Source organism: Hyla sarda, chromosome 2 (genome assembly GCF_029499605.1).
Source record: "Hyla sarda isolate aHylSar1 chromosome 2, aHylSar1.hap1, whole genome shotgun sequence".
NCBI lineage: Eukaryota > Metazoa > Chordata > Amphibia > Anura > Hylidae > Hyla > Hyla sarda.
Window position 1 is genome coordinate 208,408,466 of NC_079190.1, and position 19,162 is coordinate 208,427,627.

At 48.8% G+C, this 19,162-nt stretch overlaps 1 protein-coding gene across 4 annotated transcripts in view; it reads left to right on the forward strand.

Annotated features, from left to right (window-relative positions):
• The window catches only part of GEMIN8 (gem nuclear organelle associated protein 8), a 58,096-nt gene that overhangs the window by 1,132 nt on the left and 37,802 nt on the right, over positions 1-19,162 (forward strand). The window contains exon 1 of one of the 4 annotated variants that reach the window (XM_056556248.1): positions 17,442-17,561. The exons of 1 other annotated variant lie outside the window; for it this stretch is intronic. Coding sequence is in view for 1 of the 3 variants with exons in the window: in XM_056556247.1 (XP_056412222.1) it covers positions 17,603-17,644 (42 nt within the window). In the remaining 2 variants the exon portion in view is untranslated. 2 more of the 4 variants (XM_056556247.1, XM_056556252.1) reach the window with 2 other exon arrangements.

Genomic DNA, 19,162 nt, shown 5'->3' on the forward strand with positions numbered 1-19,162 from the left:
AAGCACAATACCTGTACTATCTAAATTCATCTCATCTAGGCCAAAGCCTAAAGAACCTGCAGCCACTTCAAAACGTGAGTTATCAAGCTCTAGCTACAATTCTAGTGACTACTACTCAACTCAAGAATATTAGTAGCACAGTGGCCTGCATAAATCATCTCAATACTACAAGTCCCTGCAAGCCTATGAGGTATCCTGCAGCCTGGTTGCCTCTAGAGAAACTGCACAACTGTGAAAACTGTTTATTAAGAATTACAAGTACAAGTAAAAGTTCCAGTTCTTGCATAATTCCTGCTGTGGACATTCCTTTATTGAAAACCGTTTTTGGGTTGGTTGACGGCGGTTACCATACCGGAATAACCACATACTGGCGTCACGAATAATCCGGGGTTAATAACACCTTACCCCACAGGGTTAAGACCACCAGACCCTGCTACACTTTGGAAACACCCCAGCTCACCACACAGGTGACAGACTGAAAACAACCGCCATCATTACCGTGACAGACCATATAAGTGATTACAGTGCAGTTACATCTGGTGACTCACAGGTGATTTCTTCTCTGATCTGAGTCGTTCACTTTCCTTTTTCTTCTCCATCCAGACCATCATGAGACTTTCTTCTAGCTATTATTCATCTCTGCAGAACCAGCCAGAAAAAAAAAAAAAACATTTTGGGCTCTAGCCAGTAATTTATTCACTCCAGTAGGTTGAGAGGTCCCTTCCCATAGCTTCCCCCATTAAATAGGTGCCCCAGGTAGGTTGACACCCCTAGATAGCTGCACACTGTAGGTAGACCCCCTTAAAATAGTTGCCACTGTAAGAACCCCCCCCCCCCCGAAATTGTGCCCCTGTAGGCAGAAGCCCCTTGATAGTTGTCCACCTGTAGGCAGATCCCCTTAGATAGTTTGCCCCATATAGATGGGTGGCCCCTTGTAGACAGTATCCCCCTATGATTGTTTGTTGCCTAAAGTCTGGCTGCAACTAGAAGTTAGTCACATTCATTAGTGTCACTGCTAAAGCTCCCGGCAATGCTGGATGGCTGCTGGACGGCTGAAGGCTGCAGCTTCCTCTCACAGAAAAGACTACGATATGCACCTGCAGTGCAAACACTAAAGGCGACCTCTGTTCCTCTGCTAGCCTGCACTGCTGCTTCCTCATTCAATCACATTACCCCAGGAGCAGACTGTGACCCCAGGGAAAGAATACTCAGGGGCCCTGTACCAAAATAAAGCTAGGCTCCCCTGCCAAAGCCCCAGTTTGTATTTTTTTTGTTTTTTTTAAAGAATAAAGTCTGACACTGGGGCAGATGGGTGGCCCTGCAGACGGCCCAGCCCACCAGATAAATGCCGGTGCTACCCGATGGCCAGTTCAGCTCTGGTTGTTACCAACATCTGATGAAAGTCTCATGTCAATAGCTCCTTTGGAACTGTACATTTAGTGAGAAAAGTGGCAACCTGTTCATTACTTATTTCACCCGCTGTATATGTTAAAGAGTACCTGTCATCAAACAATATTTTCTAAACTAACTATATTCCCTAACTACTCCTAACACCCCTCCTGCCCTTAACAAATGTTCTGAACTTTACAAAGCTCTATCATACCTCTCGTCTTGCTCATATTGTGTGAGCTCCCAGCAGGAGAAAGTGGGTGTTCCCCAGCAGGTGCGACACCACTGAAGCCTGCGAGAGCAGTGCCTCGCTATGCCCCACACGTACTTCCTGAGTTTGGTCTCCTGCCAGGTCGGGAGGAGACCAAACTAACTGTTTGACTTGCGGGAGGAAACAGAACAGAGCCACCTAGTGGCCGTTGTTTCAATCACATTAAAAATATATAAACGTGGAGAATTTTTTACAGCAACTAAATAGCAAAGTGTCTTATAATTAAACCTGCCTGATGAAGGGTGTGTTCTGGACCAGAAACACATTGCTGTAGTGCTAATAAATCGTGTTATAAGACGTGAATCTTGTGACCTAACTACTTTACGCCAAACCGGACCAGCGCCGAGAAGCTCAGATTTTTCCTGTTTCCTACCAGTGTCTATTTACCGGATTAGCAGAGCTAACACCGGATAAGCCAAGGCTGCAGGTCCCAGGCTGCTATCATTAGATGTCTTCTGAGGTGTTGTGCTCTAAGCGCAACCCTACTTGGTAAGTGTAAGTCCACTTATTACATAATTGCGAATACTGACCTACTTGTCTAGCGGCGCGTATCCCTTTTTCCTTTTTTTCTGTGCTTATAATTACATAAGGAACAATACATTAAAAGTTTTGTTTGGTGACAGGTACTTTTTACACAGAGCCCTTTTACACTTGGCCTAGTCGGCAGAAATACATCTTATCCCCATACTAATAATAGTTGATAAGATGTCTGATTGTGGGGGGCCTGCCGCTGGGACCCCCCACGATCTCCGTGCAGCACCCGCATTCTATGTAGGGCTGCTTCTCCAGTCTCGGAAACCTCTGTGTTTCCGGGACTGGAGATGTAACATCACGCCCAGGGCCGGTTTTAGGCTTAACATGGCCCTGGGCAAAATCAAAAGTGGGGCCCCAAAAGTCGTAATAGTGCACTAACCAGATTTGTACATTTTTGGTCACTTCAAATACCATAAAAAAATATCTAAAAAGCCATTGAAAAGTCCCATCAAAACAAAAATGGTACCGATAAAAACTACAAATCACAGCGCAAAAAATGTCCCTCATACATCTCCATATACAGAAACATAAAAGCGTTATAGGGATCAGAATAGTACAATTTTAGATTTTTGTGTAGTTCCCCCACATTAGGCTGGCAGTATAGTTCCTCCACATTAGGTTGTAGTTCCCCCACATTAGGTTGGCTGTATAGTTCCCCCACATTAGGTTGTAGTTCCCCCACATTAGGCTGGCAGTATAGTTCCCCCACATTAGGTTGTAGTTCCCCCACATTAGGTTGGCTGTATAGTTCCCCCACATTAGGTTGGCAGTATAGTTCCCCCACATTAGGCTGGTAGTATAGGTCCCTCACATTAGCTTGTAGTTCCCCCACATTAGGTTGGCAGTATAGTTCCGCCATATTAGATTGGCAGTATAGTTCCCCCACATTAGGTTGTAGTCCCCCCAGATTAGGTTGTAGTCCCCCACATTAGGTTGTAGTCCCCCACATTAGGTTGTAGTCCCCCCACATTAGGTTGGCAGTATAGTTCCCCCACATTAGGTTGGCATTGGCCCCTACAGACATACAGCTTTCAGCCATATACAGTGTATGGCTGGAGGTTGTATGCCTGTGTACTGCCCCCCTTCAGTGCTCCGTCGGCCGCTCCTCTGGTCAGGGGTCACGATCTACTGCTATGGCCTATAGGCCATAGCAGTAGGCCCCGGGACCGGAGGAGCTGTGGTTGGAGCACCGAAGCTGACGTGCAGCTGGTAACTTACCATGCCTGACGTCCCTGCGTGCGCTACCCCCCGGCAGCCCCTGCATTTTTAAGGTTAACAAGGGGCCGCAGAAAGGTAACCGGGACATCCTTGTGTCCCGAAAAGATCTTTTGGGACACAGGGATGTCCCGAATGAGATAGGGGGCCCCCTATGGGCTGCTCAGTGGCGGATCCCCCCACCCTGGACAGGCCACTAAGCAGCCTGCAGGGGGCCCTCTGGGGGATGGGGGCCCTGAGCAATTGCCCGGTTTGCCCTGCCTTAACGCTGGCCCTGGTGGTCATGCCACGCCCCATTGTGATGTCACTCCAGGCCCCCTCCATTCATGTCAATGAGAGAGGGCATAATGGTCATCACACCTCCTCCCATAGACATGAATGGAGGGTGTGGCGTGATGTCATGTCTCCAGTCCTGGAAACACAGAAGTTTCTGAGACTGGAGAAGCGGCCCGCATAGAATGCAGGTGCTGCACGGAGATGGCGGGGGGTCCCAGTGGCGGGCCCCTCCGCGACCAGACATCTTATAAAGAAAATGAGATTATAGAACAGTTAACCTTGAGAAACTGCAGTTAAAATAAGATCAGTGGAATTCACAATGGCTGTAGAAGTGCTAGTAATAATTTATATTCCACGTGTAACAAGGATCCCAGACAGGGAAACAATGAACTAATGTACCATGATTCATTATTCCAAGAGTTACAGGTAAATGATTTGTAGCAGAAACAATTGATAATATATTCTCTAGAATATCTTTTTAATATGTTGCAATTAGAGAACTAGAATCTATCCATTGTATAGGAGATAAAATGCCAGATTGTGGGGATGGGGTGGGTGGGGGTCAGACCGCTGAGACCGTCCTCAGTTACTAAAAAGCTTGACCTCCAACCACACAAAAGCAGAGAGTGGGAGTAGAGGAATGAGATAAAGGGGAGTACAGCATTGTTGATAAGTCTAAGGAGGTAATACAGTATTTAAAAACCCTACTCTCCCCGCTGCATGGAGCACAGAGTCAGCGGTCATGTATCTATGGCTCGTCCATAAAGAATGCATGAATCGGTTACCAAACCCTTGCTCCATGTAGCAAAAGATTTGGGGCCCCGTTTTAGAGGATCGCAGGGGTTTTAAGGGCAGATACCTGACCCAGACACTTATTCCCAATCTTGAGGATAGGAGATAAGTTGTTAAACGCTAGAGTAAATTGTATATTAAAGTGGATGGGCAAGGAGTAGAACCATTAATGTAGTGGTTGGATAGAGAGATCAAGCTGCTGCATTCAGGATAGCTTATTAGTAATGAAATACAGAAAATAAAGATGTGAATGATTCAGAGCAACAGGAGTGCCCTAGTTACATGACGTAGTTTCAATTTGTATTCTATAACAGAATCCATGTGAATTCCGCATAACCCCTTAAGGACCCTTGACGTACGCGTACATCATGACACCCGGGTGGGGATCGGACCGGGATGCCTGCTGAAATCGTTCAGCAGGCATCCAGTGCAAACGCCAAGGAGGGGTCATTAGACCCCCCCCCCCCCCATGTCGGCAATCGCGACAAATCGCAAATGAATTCACACTTGCGATTTGCGCGATTCCAGGTCATTACGGGTCTATGGTGACCCGATGTCCCGGAATAGAAGGGGGATCGCAGTTGTCTAAGACACCCAGGATCCCCCTGTAGCAATAGGAGTGAGGTGGCAGAGGTGCCACCCCTCCTATCCCTGCTATTGGTGGTCTAGACGCGACCACCAATGGCAGAGCGGGGGCGGGGGGGTTAACTTTCGTTTTCCCCGTCCTGCCCACCCACAATAGGCGGGACAGAACGGGGATCGGAAGGAGACCAGCGCCGAAGATACACTTACCGATCCGGGCGGGAGTCGGAGGCAGCGGGCGACGGAGACCGGTGGGCGGCGATGACGTGTGGCTCGATCCGACGGAAGCCGGTGAGTTGCCTAGCAACATCCGGAGGGTACAGTTTGAGACCATTATACAGTGGTCTCTAACTTTAGCCCTCCAGATGTTGCAAAACTACAACTCCCAGCATGCCCAGACAGCTGTTTGGGCATGCTGGAATATGTAGTTTTGCAACAGCTGGAGGGCTACAGTTAGAGACCACTATACAGTGATCTCTAAACTGTATTCCTCCAGATCTTGCAAAACTACAACTCCTAGCATGCCCAAACCGCTGTTTGCTGTCTGGGCATGCTGGGATTTGTAGCTTTGCAACAGCTGGAGGACCACAGTTTGGAGATCACTGTGCAGTGTTCTCTAAAACTGTAGCCCTCCAGATGTTGCAAAACTGCAAATCCCAGCATGCCCAAACAGCTGTCTCGGCATGCTGGGAGTTGTAGTTGCGTACCTCCAGCTATTGCATAACTACATCTCCCAGCATTCCCTTTGGCGATCAGTACATGCTGGGAGTTGTAGTTTTGCAACAGCTGGAGGCACACTGGTTGGAAAATACTGAGTTAGGTAACAGAATCTAACTGAAGGTTTTCCAACCAGTGTGCCTCCAGTTGTTGCAAAAGTACAACTCCCAGCATGTACGGTCTGTCAGTACATGCTGGGAGTTGTAGTTTTGAAACAGCTAGAGGTTTGCCCCCCCCCCCCCCCAGGTGACCGTACAGGGTACTTTCACACGGGCAGGTTTACAGCGCAAACTCACGGGAAACTCACCAGCGGGAAACTCACCGTAACATACCAGTGCGAATGTAGCCTAAAAACACAACACTACACTAACACATAATAAAGGGTGAAACACTACATATACACCCCCGTAAACTGTCCCCCCCCCCCCCCCCAATAAAAATTTAAAACGTATTGTATGGCAGTGTTTCCAAAACGGAGCCTCCAGCTGTTGCAGAACAACAACTCCCAGCATTTCCGGACAGCCACTGAGTGTCCAGGCATGCTGGGAATTTAGCAACAGTCACCCTGTTTGGGAATCACTGGCGTAGAATACCCCTATGTCCACCCCTATGCAATCCCTAATTTAGTCCTCAAATGCGCATGGCGCTCTCTCAATTCGGAGCCCTGTTGTATTTCAAGGAAACAGTTTAGGGCCACATATGCGGTATTTCCGTACTCGGGAGAAATTGCACTACAAATTTTGGGGGCTTTTTCTCCTTTTACCCCTTATGAAAAGGAAAAGTTGGGGGCTACACCAGCTTATTAGTGTAAAAAAATAAAAAAAATTTACACTAACATGCTGGTGTTGCCCCATACTTCTTATTTTCACAAGCTGTAAAAGGAAAAAAAGACCCCCAAAATTTGTAATGCAATTTCTCCTGAGTACGTAAATACCCCATATGACGGCGTAAAATGCTCTGTGGGCGCACAACAAGGCTCAGGAGTGAGAGCGCACTATGTACATTTGAGGCCTAAATTAGTGATTTGCACAGGGGTGGCTGATTTTACAGCGGTTCTGACATAAACGCAAAAAATGAAATACCCACATGTGAACCCATTTTGGAAACTACACCCCTCATGTAATGTAATAAGGGGTACAGTGAGCATTTACGCCCCACAGGTGTCTGACAGATTTTTGGAACAGTGGTCCGTGAAAATGAAAAATTAAATTTTTCATTTGCACAGCCCACTGTTCCAAAGATCTGTCAAACGCAAGTGGGGTGTAAATACTCACTGCACCCCTTATTAAATTCTGTGAGGGGTGTAGTTTCCAAAATGGGGTCACATGTGGGGGGGGGGTCCACTGTTCTGGCACCACGGGGGGCTTTGTAAACACACATGGCCCCTGACTTCCATTCCAAACAATTTTTTTCCCCAAAAAGCTCAATGGCGCTCCTTCTCTTCTGAGCATTGTAGTGCGCCAGCAGAGCACTTGACGTCCACACATGGGGTATTTCCATACTCAGAAGAGATGGGGTTAAAAATTTTGGGGGGCATTTTGTCCTATTATTCCTTTCCAAAAAATTGAATTTGAGGGAAAACTAGCATTTTCGTGAAATTTTTTTTAAAATCATTTACACATCCAACTTTAACGAAAAGTCGTCAAACACCTGTGGGGTGTTAAGGCTCCCTGTACCCCTTGTTATGTGCCTTGAGGGGTGTAGTTTCCAAAATAGTATGCCATTTTTTTTTTTTTTTTTTTTGCTGTTCTGGCACTATAGGGGCTTCCTAAATGTGACATGCCCCCCAAAAACCATTTCAGAAAAACTCACTCTCCAAAATCCCACTGTCACTCCTTCCCTTCTGAGCTCTCTACTGCGCCTGCCGAACACTTGACATACACATATGAGGTATATTCTTACTCGAGAGAAATTGGGTTACGCATTTTAGGAAGATTTCTCTCCTTTTACCCCTTGTAAAAATTCAATAACTGGGTCTACAAGAACATGCGAGTGTAAAAAATTAAGATTTTGAATTTTCTCCTTCAATTTGCTGCTATTCTTGTGAAACACCTAAAGGGTTAACAAACCTTTTGAATGTCATTGTTAGGATTCAGCAGGCTGGATGTGCATCCTCTGTGTCAGCGAGGGATTGGCGTGGACCGTGTCGGCGGACCGGTTCTAGGTTGCTACTGGTATTCACCAGAGCCCGCCGCAAAGCGGGATGGTCTTGCTGCGGCGGTAGCAACCAGGTCGTATCCACCAGCAACGGCTCAACCTCGCTGACTGCTGAGAAGGCGTGGGACAGAAGGACTAGACAGAGGCAAGGTCAGATGTAGCAGAAGGTCGGGGCAGGCGGCAAGCTTAGTAGTCAATGGAGATAGCAAGAGGTCAGGAACACTGGTAAGGCAAACACTGTAAACGCTTTCTCTGGCACAAAGCAACAAGATCCGGCAAGGAAGGGAAGGGGAAGTGAGGTTATATAGACAGGTGCACAGGTGGAAGCTAATCAGACTGATTGGGCCAGGCTACAATCATTGGTGCACTGGCCCTTTAAATCTTAGAGAGCTGGCGCGCGTGCGCCCTAAGGAGCGGAGCCGCGCACGCCAGGACGTGACAGCCGGGGACCGGGACAGGTGAGTGACTTGGGATGCGATTCGCGAGCGGGCGCGTCCCGCTATGCGAATCGCATCCCCGCCGGCAGTGTCAGTGCAGCGCTCCCGGTCAGCGGGTCTGACCGGGGCGCTGCAGAGAGAGGAACGCCACGAGCGCTCCGGGGAGGAGCAGGGACCCGGAGCGCTCGGCGTAACAGGACCCCCCCCCCCCCCTTGGGTCTCCCCCTCTTTTTGTCCGTTTGTAGCTCCTCATGGGATGAGGACATTGGGAGCGATTGTAGAGTTTCCTTCTGGAAGACAGAGAAGTCCTGGGTATACTCGTCAAAGGCAGGCAGTTCAGAAGGAGTCAGAATGGGGAGGGGGGGGGGCAGAGGGTGAAGCTTGGCACGGGGCAGAGTGTTACCAGGACGGGGGCTACGAGGAGGCAAAATCTCTGCTCGTTTATTGCAAAAACCCTCGGCATAGTCCTGATAGGCCTTGGGGAGACCAGGTATAGGAGGAGACACTGAGGTTTGACAGACGGGACTGGGAGCAGACTAGAGCCATTTTTTGTGGCAAGAAGCACCCCAGCTCTTGATCTCCCCGGTGGTCCAATCAAGGGTAGGAGAGTGGCGTTGGAGCCATGGCAGACCGAGGAGGACTTCAGAGGTGCAGTTGGGCAAAACAAAAAGTTCAATTTTTTCGTGATGCAGTCCAATGCTCATGAGCAGGGGTTCTGTGCGGTAACGCACAGTGCAGTCCAATTTGACTCCGTTGACCGAGGAAATGTAGAGCGGCTTGACGAGACGGGTCACAGGGATGTTGAACTTATTAACAAAAGAGGCCAAAATGAAATTTCCCACAGAACCAGAGTCCAAGAAGGCCACAGCTGAGAAGGAGGAGTTGGCAGAAGGAGAAATCCGCACGGGCACAGTGAGACGTGGAGAAGCAGACTTCATACCAAGAGACGCCACTCCCACGTGAACTGGGTGCGTGCGTGCGTTTCCCAGACGTGGAGGACGAATAGGGCAATCCACCAAGAAATGTTCGGTACTAGCGCAGTACAGACATAAATTTTTATCTCTGCGGCGAGTCCTCTCTTCATGGGTCAGGCGAGACCGATCCACTTGCATAGCCTCCTCGGCGGGAGGCACAGGGGTAGATTGCAAAGGATACTGTGAGAGAGGTGCCCAGAGATCAAGGTCTTTTTCCTGGCGGAGCTCCTGGTGTCTTTCAGAAAAACGCATGTCAATGCGGGTGGCCAAATGGATAAGTTCATGCAGGTTGGCGCTGCAGAGAGAGGAACGCCGCGAGCGCTCCAGGGAGGAGCAGGGACCCGGAGCGCTCGGCGTAACAGTCATTTTGAATACTTTGAGGGGTGCAGTTTTTATAATGGGGTAATTTGCGGGGTATTTCTAATAAGAAGGCCCTTCAAATCGACTTCAAAACAGAACTGTTCCCTGAAAAATTTTGATTTTGAAAATTTTGTGAAAAATTGGAAAATTGCTGCTATACTTTGAAGCCCCCTGGTATCTTCTAAAAGTAAAAACATGTCAACTTTATGATGCAAACATAAAGTAGACATATTGTATATGTGAATCAATATATAATTTATTTGGAATATTCATTTTCCTTGTAAGCAGAGAGCTTCAAATTTTAAAAAAATGCAAAATTTTTAAGTATCGACAAAATTTTACCACTAACATAAAGTAAAATATGTCACGAAAAAACTATCTCGGAATCAGAATGAAAGGTAAAAGCATCCCAGAGTTATTAATGCTTAAAGTGACGGTGGTCAGATGTGCAAAAAATGGCCGTGTCCTACAGTGAAAATTGGCTGGGTCCTTAAGGGGTTAAAGAAGAAGTCTCTTCCAAAAAACGTATCCCCTATCCGCAAGTGGGGGGGTGGAGGCTCCCGCTTCAGGCGGGGGTCGTGACGTGCAGCTCCAGGAGATCGCAGGGGGCCCCAGCGCTCGGATCCTGCGGATAGGGGATATAGTTACATAGTTAGTACGGTTGAAAAAAGACATATGTCCATCAAGTTCAACCAGGGAATTGAAGGGTAGGGGTGTGGCGCGATATTGGGGAAGGGATGGGATTTTATATTTCTTCATAAGCATTAATGTTATTTTGTTCCAGGAATGTATCTAATCCTGTTTTAAAGCTGTTAATTGTTCCTGCTGTGACCAGTTCCTGAGGTAGACTGTTCCATAAGTTCACAGTTCTCATGGTAAAGAAGGCGTGTCGCCCCTTGAGACTAAACTTTTTCTTCTTCAGACGGAGGGAGTGCCCCCTCGTCCTTTGGGGGGGTTTAACCTGAAACAGTTTTTCTCCATATTTTTTGTATGGGCCATTAATATACTTATATACGTTTATCATATCCCCCCTTAAACGTTTCTTCTCAAGACTAAACAATTGTAACTCCTTTAATCGCTCCTCATAGCTAAGATGTTCCATGCCCCATATTAGTTTAGTCGCGTGTCTCTGCACTCTTTCCTTCCAATTTTAAGACCAGTATATGGAGGGTTAATTAATTAAATCAAGTTTACCAATAGATTTCCCCGCAGGGTCATCCAATAGTTCCCATTTTTCCCATGCACTTAAAATATTCCCAAAAGCTTTATTGATAACTTAGCACCTAAAATTAGTCCCTGTCCCTCGAGTCCATGCCTCTTTTGATACATGACAATATCCTGCCGGCTTTGGAAGCAGCAGCCTGACATTGCATGCTATTCTGTAGTCTGTGATCTACAAGTACACCCAGATCCTTCTCTACCAGTGACTCTGCTAAGACATACGACGCATGCAGGTTATTAGTACCCAGATGCATAACTTTACATTTATCCACATTGAACCTCATTTGCCAAGTGGATGCCCAGACACTTAGTCTATCCAAGTCATCTTGTAACTTATGCATATCCTCTATAGACTGTACCGTGCTACAAAGCTTGGTGTCATCTGCAAAGATAGAAACAGAGCTGTTAATACCATCCTCTATATCATTGATAAATAAATTAAACAACAGCGGTCCCAGTACTGAATCTTGGGGTACACCACTAATAACCGGGGACCAATCAGAGTACGAATCATTGACCCCCACTCTCTGGGTACGATCCATGAGCCAGTGTTCAATCCAGTTACAGACTAAAGTTTCCAAGCCCAAAGACCTTAACTTACCTGTCAGACGTCTGTGAGGGACAGTATCAAACGCTTTAGCAAAATCCAGAAACACTATATCCACAGCCATTACTCTGTCAAGGCTTCTACTCACCTCTTCATAAAAGCAAATTAGATTGGTTTGACAACTTCTATCCTTAGTAAACCCATGCTGGCTATCACTTATAATGCAATTATCCCCTATGTATTCCTGTATGTAATCCCTTATAAGTCCTTCAAACAATTTACCCACAATGCACGTTAGACTTACCGGTCTATAGTTTCCTGGGGAAAACCTAGAGCCCTTCTTGAAGATTGGCACCACATTCGCCTTGCGCCAGTCCCTTGGCACAATACAGGGGGGGGCATTATACATAGCTAGCACATCGGGGGTCATTATACATAGCTAGCGCAGCGGGGGCATTATACATAGCCAGCGCAGTGGGGGGCATTATACATAGCTAGCGCAGCGGGGGCATTATACATAGCCAGCGCAGTGGGGGGCATTATACATAGCTAGCGCAGCGGGGGCATTATACATAGCCAGCGCAGCGGGGGCATTATACATAGCCAGCGCAGTGGGGGGCATTATACATAGCTAGAGCAGCCGGGGCATTATACATAGCCAGCGCAGCAGGGGGCATTATACATAGCCAGCGCAGCAGGGGGCATTATACATAGCCAGTGCAGCGGGGGCATTATACATAGCCAGCACAGCGGGGGGCATTATACACAGCTAGCGCAGCGGGGGCATTATACACAGCTAGCGCAGCGGGGGCATTATACATAGCTAGCGCAGCGGGGGGTGGGGGGCATTATACATAGCTAGCGCAGCGGGGGCATTATACATAGCCAGCGCAGCGGGGGCATTATACATAGCCAGCGCAGTGTTGGGCATTATACATAGCTAGTGCAGCGGGGGCATTATACATAGCCAGCGCAGTGTTGGGCATTATACATAGCTAGCGCAGCGGGGGTCATTATACATAGCTAGTGCAGCCGGGGCATTATACATAGCCAGCGCAGCAGGGGGCATTATACATAGCCAGCGCAGCAGGGGGCATTATACATAGCCAGTGCAGCGGGGGCATTATACATAGCCAGCGCAGCGGGGGGCATTATACATAGCCAGCGCAGCGGGGGGCATTATACATAGCCAGCGCAGCGGGGTCATTATACATAGCTAGTGCAGCGGGGGCATTATACATAGCCAGCGCAGCGGGGGGCATTATACATAGCTAGCGCAGCGGTGGGCATTATACATAGCTAGCGCAACGGGGGTCATTATACATAGCTAGCGCAGCGGGGGCATTATACATAGCTAGAGCAGGGGGGGCATTATACATAGCTAGCACAGCGGGGGTCATTATACATAGCCAGCGCAGCGGGGGCATTATACATAGCCAGCGCAGTGGGGGGCATTATACATAGCTAGCGCAGCGGGGGCATTATACATAGCTAGAGCAGGGGGGGCATTATACATAGCTAGCGCAGCGGGGAGCATTATACATAGCTAGCGCAGTGGGGGCATTATACATAGCCAGCGCAGTGGGGGGCATTATACATAGCTAGCGCAGCGGGGGTCATTATACATAGCCAGTGCAGCCGGGGCATTATACATAGCCAGCGCAGCAGGGGGCATTATACATAGCCAGCGCAGCAGGGGGCATTATACATAGCCAGCGCAGCAGGGGGCATTATACATAGCCAGTGCAGCGGGGGGCATCATACATAGCCAGCGCAGCGGGGGGCATTATACATAGCCAGCGCAGCGGGGTCATTATACATAGCTAGCACAGCGGGGGTCATTATACATAGCCAGCGCAGCGGGGGCATTATACATAGCCAGCGCAGTGGGGGGCATTATACATAGCTAGCGCAGCGGGGGCATTATACATAGCCAGCGCAGTGGGGGGCATTATACATAGCTAGCGCAGTGGGGGCATTATACATAGCCAGCGCAGTGGGGGGCATTATACATAGCTAGCGCAGCGGGGGTCATTATACATAGCCAGTGCAGCCGGGGCATTATACATAGCCAGCGCAGCAGGGGGCATTATACATAGCCAGCGCAGCAGGGGGCATTATACATAGCCAGTGCAGCGGGGGCATTATACATAGCCAGCGCAGCGGGGGGCATCATACATAGCCAGCGCAGCGGGGGGCATTATACATAGCCAGCGCAGCGGGGGGCATTATACATAGCCAGCGCAGCGGGGGGCATTATACATAGCTAGCGCAGCGGGGGCATTATACATAGCTAGAGAGGGGGGGGGGGGCATTATACATAGCCAGCGCAGCGGGGGGCATTATACATAGCTAGCGCAGCGGGGGGCATTATACATAGCTAGCGCAGCGGGGGCATTATACATAGCCAGCGCAGCGGGGGCATTATACATAGCCAGCGCAGCGGGGGCATTATACATAGCCAGCGCAGCGGGGGGCATTACAAATAGCTAGCGCAGCGGGGGCATTATACATAGCTAGAGAGGGGGGGGGGCATTATACATAGCCAGCGCAGCGGGGGCATTATACATAGCCAGCGCAGCGGGGGGCATTATACATAGCTAGCGCAGCGGGGGCATTATACATAGCTAGAGCAGGGGGGGCATTATACATAGCCAGCGCAGCGGGGGGCATTATACATGGCCAGCGCAGCGGGGGCATTATACATAGCTAGCACAGCGAGGGGCATTATACATAGCTAGCGCAGCGGGGGGCATTATACATAGCTAGCGCAGCGGGGGGCATTATACGTAGCTAGAGCAGGGGGGGGCATTATACATAGCCAGCGCAGCGGGGGCATTATACATAGCCAGCGCAGTGGGGGGCATTATACATAGCTAGCGCAGTGGGGGGCATTATACATAGCTAGCGCAGCGGGGGCATTATACATAGCCAGCGCAGTGGGGGGCATTATACATAGCTAGCGCAGTGGGGGCATTATACATAGCCAGCGCAGTGGGGGGCATTATACATAGCTAGCGCAGCGGGGGTCATTATACATAGCCAGTGCAGCCGGGGCATTATACATAGCCAGCGCAGCAGGGGGCATTATACATAGCCAGCGCAGCAGGGGGCATTATACATAGCCAGTGCAGCGGGGGCATTATACATAGCCAGCGCAGCGGGGGGCATCATACATAGCCAGCGCAGCGGGGGGCATTATACATAGCCAGCGCAGCGGGGGCATTATACATAGCCAGCGCAGCGGGGGGCATTATACATAGCTAGCGCAGCGGGGGCATTATACATAGCTAGAGAGGGGGGGGGGGGCATTATACATAGCCAGCGCAGCGGGGGGCATTATACATAGCTAGCGCAGCGGGGGGCATTATACATAGCTAGCGCAGCGGGGGCATTATACATAGCCAGCGCAGCGGGGGGCATTATACATAGCCAGCGCAGCGGGGGCATTATACATAGCCAGCGCAGCGGGGGGCATTACAAATAGCTAGCGCAGCGGGGGCATTATACATAGCTAGAGAGGGGGGGGGGCATTATACATAGCCAGCGCAGCGGGGGCATTATACATAGCCAGCGCAGCGGGGGGCATTATACATAGCTAGCGCAGCGGGGGCATTATACATAGCTAGAGCAGGGGGGGCATTATACATAGCCAGCGCAGCGGGGGGCATTATACATGGCCAGCGCAGCGGGGGCATTATACATAGCTAGCACAGCGAGGGGCATTATACATAGCTAGCGCAGCGGGGGGCATTATACATAGCTAGCGCAGCGGGGGGCATTATACGTAGCTAGAGCAGGGGGGGGCATTATACATAGCCAGCGCAGCGGGGGCATTATACATAGCCAGCGCAGTGGGGGGGCATTATACATAGCTAGCGCAGCGGTGGTAATTATACATAGCTAACGCAGCGGGGGCATTATACATAGCCAGCGCAGCGGGGGCATTATACATAGCCAGCGCAGCGGGGGGCATTATACATAGCTAGCGCAGCGGGGGCATTATACATAGCTAGAGCAGGGGGGGGGGGCATTATACATAGCCAGCTCAGCGGGGGGGCATTATACATGGCCAGCGCAGCGGGGGCATTATACATAGCTAGCACAGCGGGGGCATTATACATAGCCAGCGCAGCGGGGGCATTATACATAGCCAGCGCAGCGGGGGGCATTACACATAGCTAGCGCAGCGGGGGCATTATACATAGCTAGACAGGTGGGGGGGCATTATACATAGCCAGCGCAGCGGGGGCATTATACATAGCCAGCGCAGCGGGGGGCATTATACATAGCTAGCGCAGCGGGGGCATTATACATAGCTAGAGCAGGGGGGGCATTATACATAGCCAGCGCAGCGGGGGGCATTATACATGGCCAGCGCAGCGGGGGCATTATACATAGCTAGCATAGCGGGGGGCATTATACATAGCTAGCACAGCGGGGGGGAATTATACATAGCTAGCGCAGCGGGGGGCATTATACATAGCTAGAGCAGGGGGGGGGGGCATTATACATAGCCAGCGCAGCGGGGGCATTATACATAGCCAGCGCAGCGGGGGGCATTATACATAGCTAGCACAGCGGTGGTCATTATACATAGCTAGCGCAGCGGGGGCATTATACATAGTCAGCGCAGCGGGGGCATTATACATAGCCAGCGCAGAGGGGGGCATTATACATAGCTAGCGCGGGGGGGGGGGGCATTATACATAGCTAGCGCAGCAGGGGGCATTATACATAGCTAGTGCAGTGGGGGCATTATACATAGCCAGTGCAGCGGGGTGCATTATACATAGCTAGCACAGCGGGGGGCATTATACATAGCTAGCGCAGCCAGGCGCATTATACATAGCTTGTGCAGCCAGGCGCATTATACATAGCTAGCGCACGGGGGGGCATTATACATATAGCGCTATATGTCTGGCCCCCACTGCGCTAGCTATGTATATTGCCCTCTGCTGAGCTACCTATAGATCTTGCCCTCCTGCAGTGCATCAGGGCAGCCGGGGAACGCAGCGCAGTGTAGTGCAACATTACAATCCTTGTAATAATGACCTTAAAAACCCCGCAGGGAGCCCTGAATGGCCCCTCGGTGCTGGCCATTCAGGGCTCCAGGCGGGGTATTTGAAAATAAAACACATACATACACGATCTACATCGCAGGGTAGCGGTGCGTGGACCATGCCGCCCATTCCCCTGGTTAATAACTTTTGATCGCATGGGGTCTCAGACGTGAGACCCAGTGCGATCAATCCCTCAGCCCCTGTACTACTACCCCCAACATGGAACAGACTCTGTTCCGTGATGGGGGTAGTAGTACAAGCACTAATCTAGCCTCCCCAGACTCCCGCAACCTGGATACTACTACTCCCATCAAGGAAACAAGTCTGTTCCATGGTGGGAGTAGTAGTAGTCCCACAGCACAGCAAGAGTTTGTTGATTTCACTCATGAGCATGCTCAGAAGTAATAACGGTTGAAAAATGGATATTAAAAACTGGGAGCAAACGGATGATATTATATGCTCATCCATTTGCCATAGACTTTAATGTTAAATTTTTAATATCCGTTTCCATGCCGTTATTTTTGACGGGAGAAAAAATACTGCATGCAACGTTTTTTCCCTGTCAAAAAAAAAAAAAATGGAACAGGAAGGAAACGGGTGCAAACGGGTGAAAAGGATTGTAAAAAATCCTAATGACATCAATGGGATTATTTTACAGCAGTTTGCAACCCGTTTAAAAAATATCAAACGGATTGCAGAACGGGCATAAATTTACGGGGGCAGACGGCTGTGTGAACCAGCCCTTAGACTGTAAAAAAAAATCGCATTCAGCACCTGATGCCATCAAAAAACGCATAAAAAAGTGATTCTACTGCTACATAAGAACAATCATGCTCATGTGGACAGTGAGTAATCAAGAACGCAGTTCATAAATGCCCTATTTGCATAACCCGGAATCTAACTCCTCCCACACGTGTCACTGATCACATGGTCATGACATCACCAAAGGTCCTTTAGCACGCTAGGATACATCATCTAGAAGCATGAAGGTCCTATTGCGTCCAGCTTGTGGCTCAGGCTGCTGAGGTATATTTCCTATAGTCTACATCTGTACTGTGTGTGGCTGGATGACAGGCGCTGTTTGCACTGTCTATCGCTCCTTCTGTACGGTAAAGCCCAGCGTGACTATTATTAGTGAGGGGTGCAGTGGAGGTTATACACTATATACTGCTGTGGGGGGCGCTGTCACTGTCATACATCTGATGTCCAGCTATGCACAGTACCTAGTTCTATGGTTAATTACAATGTGAACCTGTCAGGTCCTTATTCACACAGGCAAAACGCATCCTTAATCGGCACAGAATCTTCCCTGGGGATTTTGGTTCCTATTTTGATGTGAATTTTTAGTGCAGCCTTTCCCCTATAAATTGCTCCCCTGCATACTGTAGTGTGAAGCCTCTCCCTCCTTTTCTGCTCTCTCACCCCATATATCCAGCTCTCCAAACCCAACTTTCCTCACTCATTCCCTGCTGACTTCTCCCCTCACCATATACTTAAAGGGGTATTCCAGGCAAAAACTTTTTTTTTATATATCAACTGGCTCCGGAAAGTTAAACAGATTTGTAAATTACTTCTATTAAAAAATCTTAATCCTTGCAATAGTTATTAGCTTCTGAAGTTGAGTTGCTGTTTTCTGTCTAACTGCTCTCTGATGACTCACGTCCCGGGAGCTGTGCAGTTCCTATGGGGATATTCTCCCATCATGCACAGCTCCCGGGACGTGACATCATCATTGAGCAGTTAGACAGAAAACTTCAGAAGCTAATAACTATTGGATGGATTAAGGTTTTTTTAATAGAAGTAATTTACAAATCTGTTTAACTTTCCGGAGCCAGTTGATATATAAAAAAAAGTTTTTGCCTGGAATACCCCTTTAACCAGCGGTGTCCAAACTGTGGCCAATCAGATGTTGCAAAACTACAACTCCCAGCATGCCCGGACAGCCAACGGCTGTCCGGGCATGCTGGGAGTTACAGTTTTGCAACATCTGGAGGCCCGCAGTTTGAACACCGCTGATAAACCAAGCACAGTGCCCTCTCTCAGAACTGCAGTCAACGTGAAGCTCCCATTGATTTCATGTCATTGTATTTTCCACGTAGTATAACTGCAATGCAGTTTTTACTGTTTCTCCCATTAAAATCATTTAAAGGGGCACTCTGGAATTTATATTTTATATATATATATATATATATATATATATATATATATATATATATATATATATTATATTGAAAGTGGCTGGTAAAATGGAAAAAAAATCAATGATACTTTCCTATCCTGGTCCAGCTTCTGATCTCCTGCTGGTCTCTACTTCCTAGATGTCTAAGCAGGACCTGTCTGCTTAACCAATCACTGACTGGTGGAGCAGACAGGTCCTGAAACATATCTTCTCCTAAGCAAAGACCAGCAGGCGACCAGAAGCTGCCGAAGACCAGGGTAGGTAAATATCATTTATTAGGCCCACTACAGGAGATCACGGAGGGGTCCCGGTCAGACGACTCCTGGACTCCTAACAGAGACACACAGGAATAGCTGCAGGGACAAAAATATACAAAATTTCCAAAAATATTTATATAATGTTTTTCTCTACATTATATAAAAAGTTTTTGTTAATGACAGGAACACTT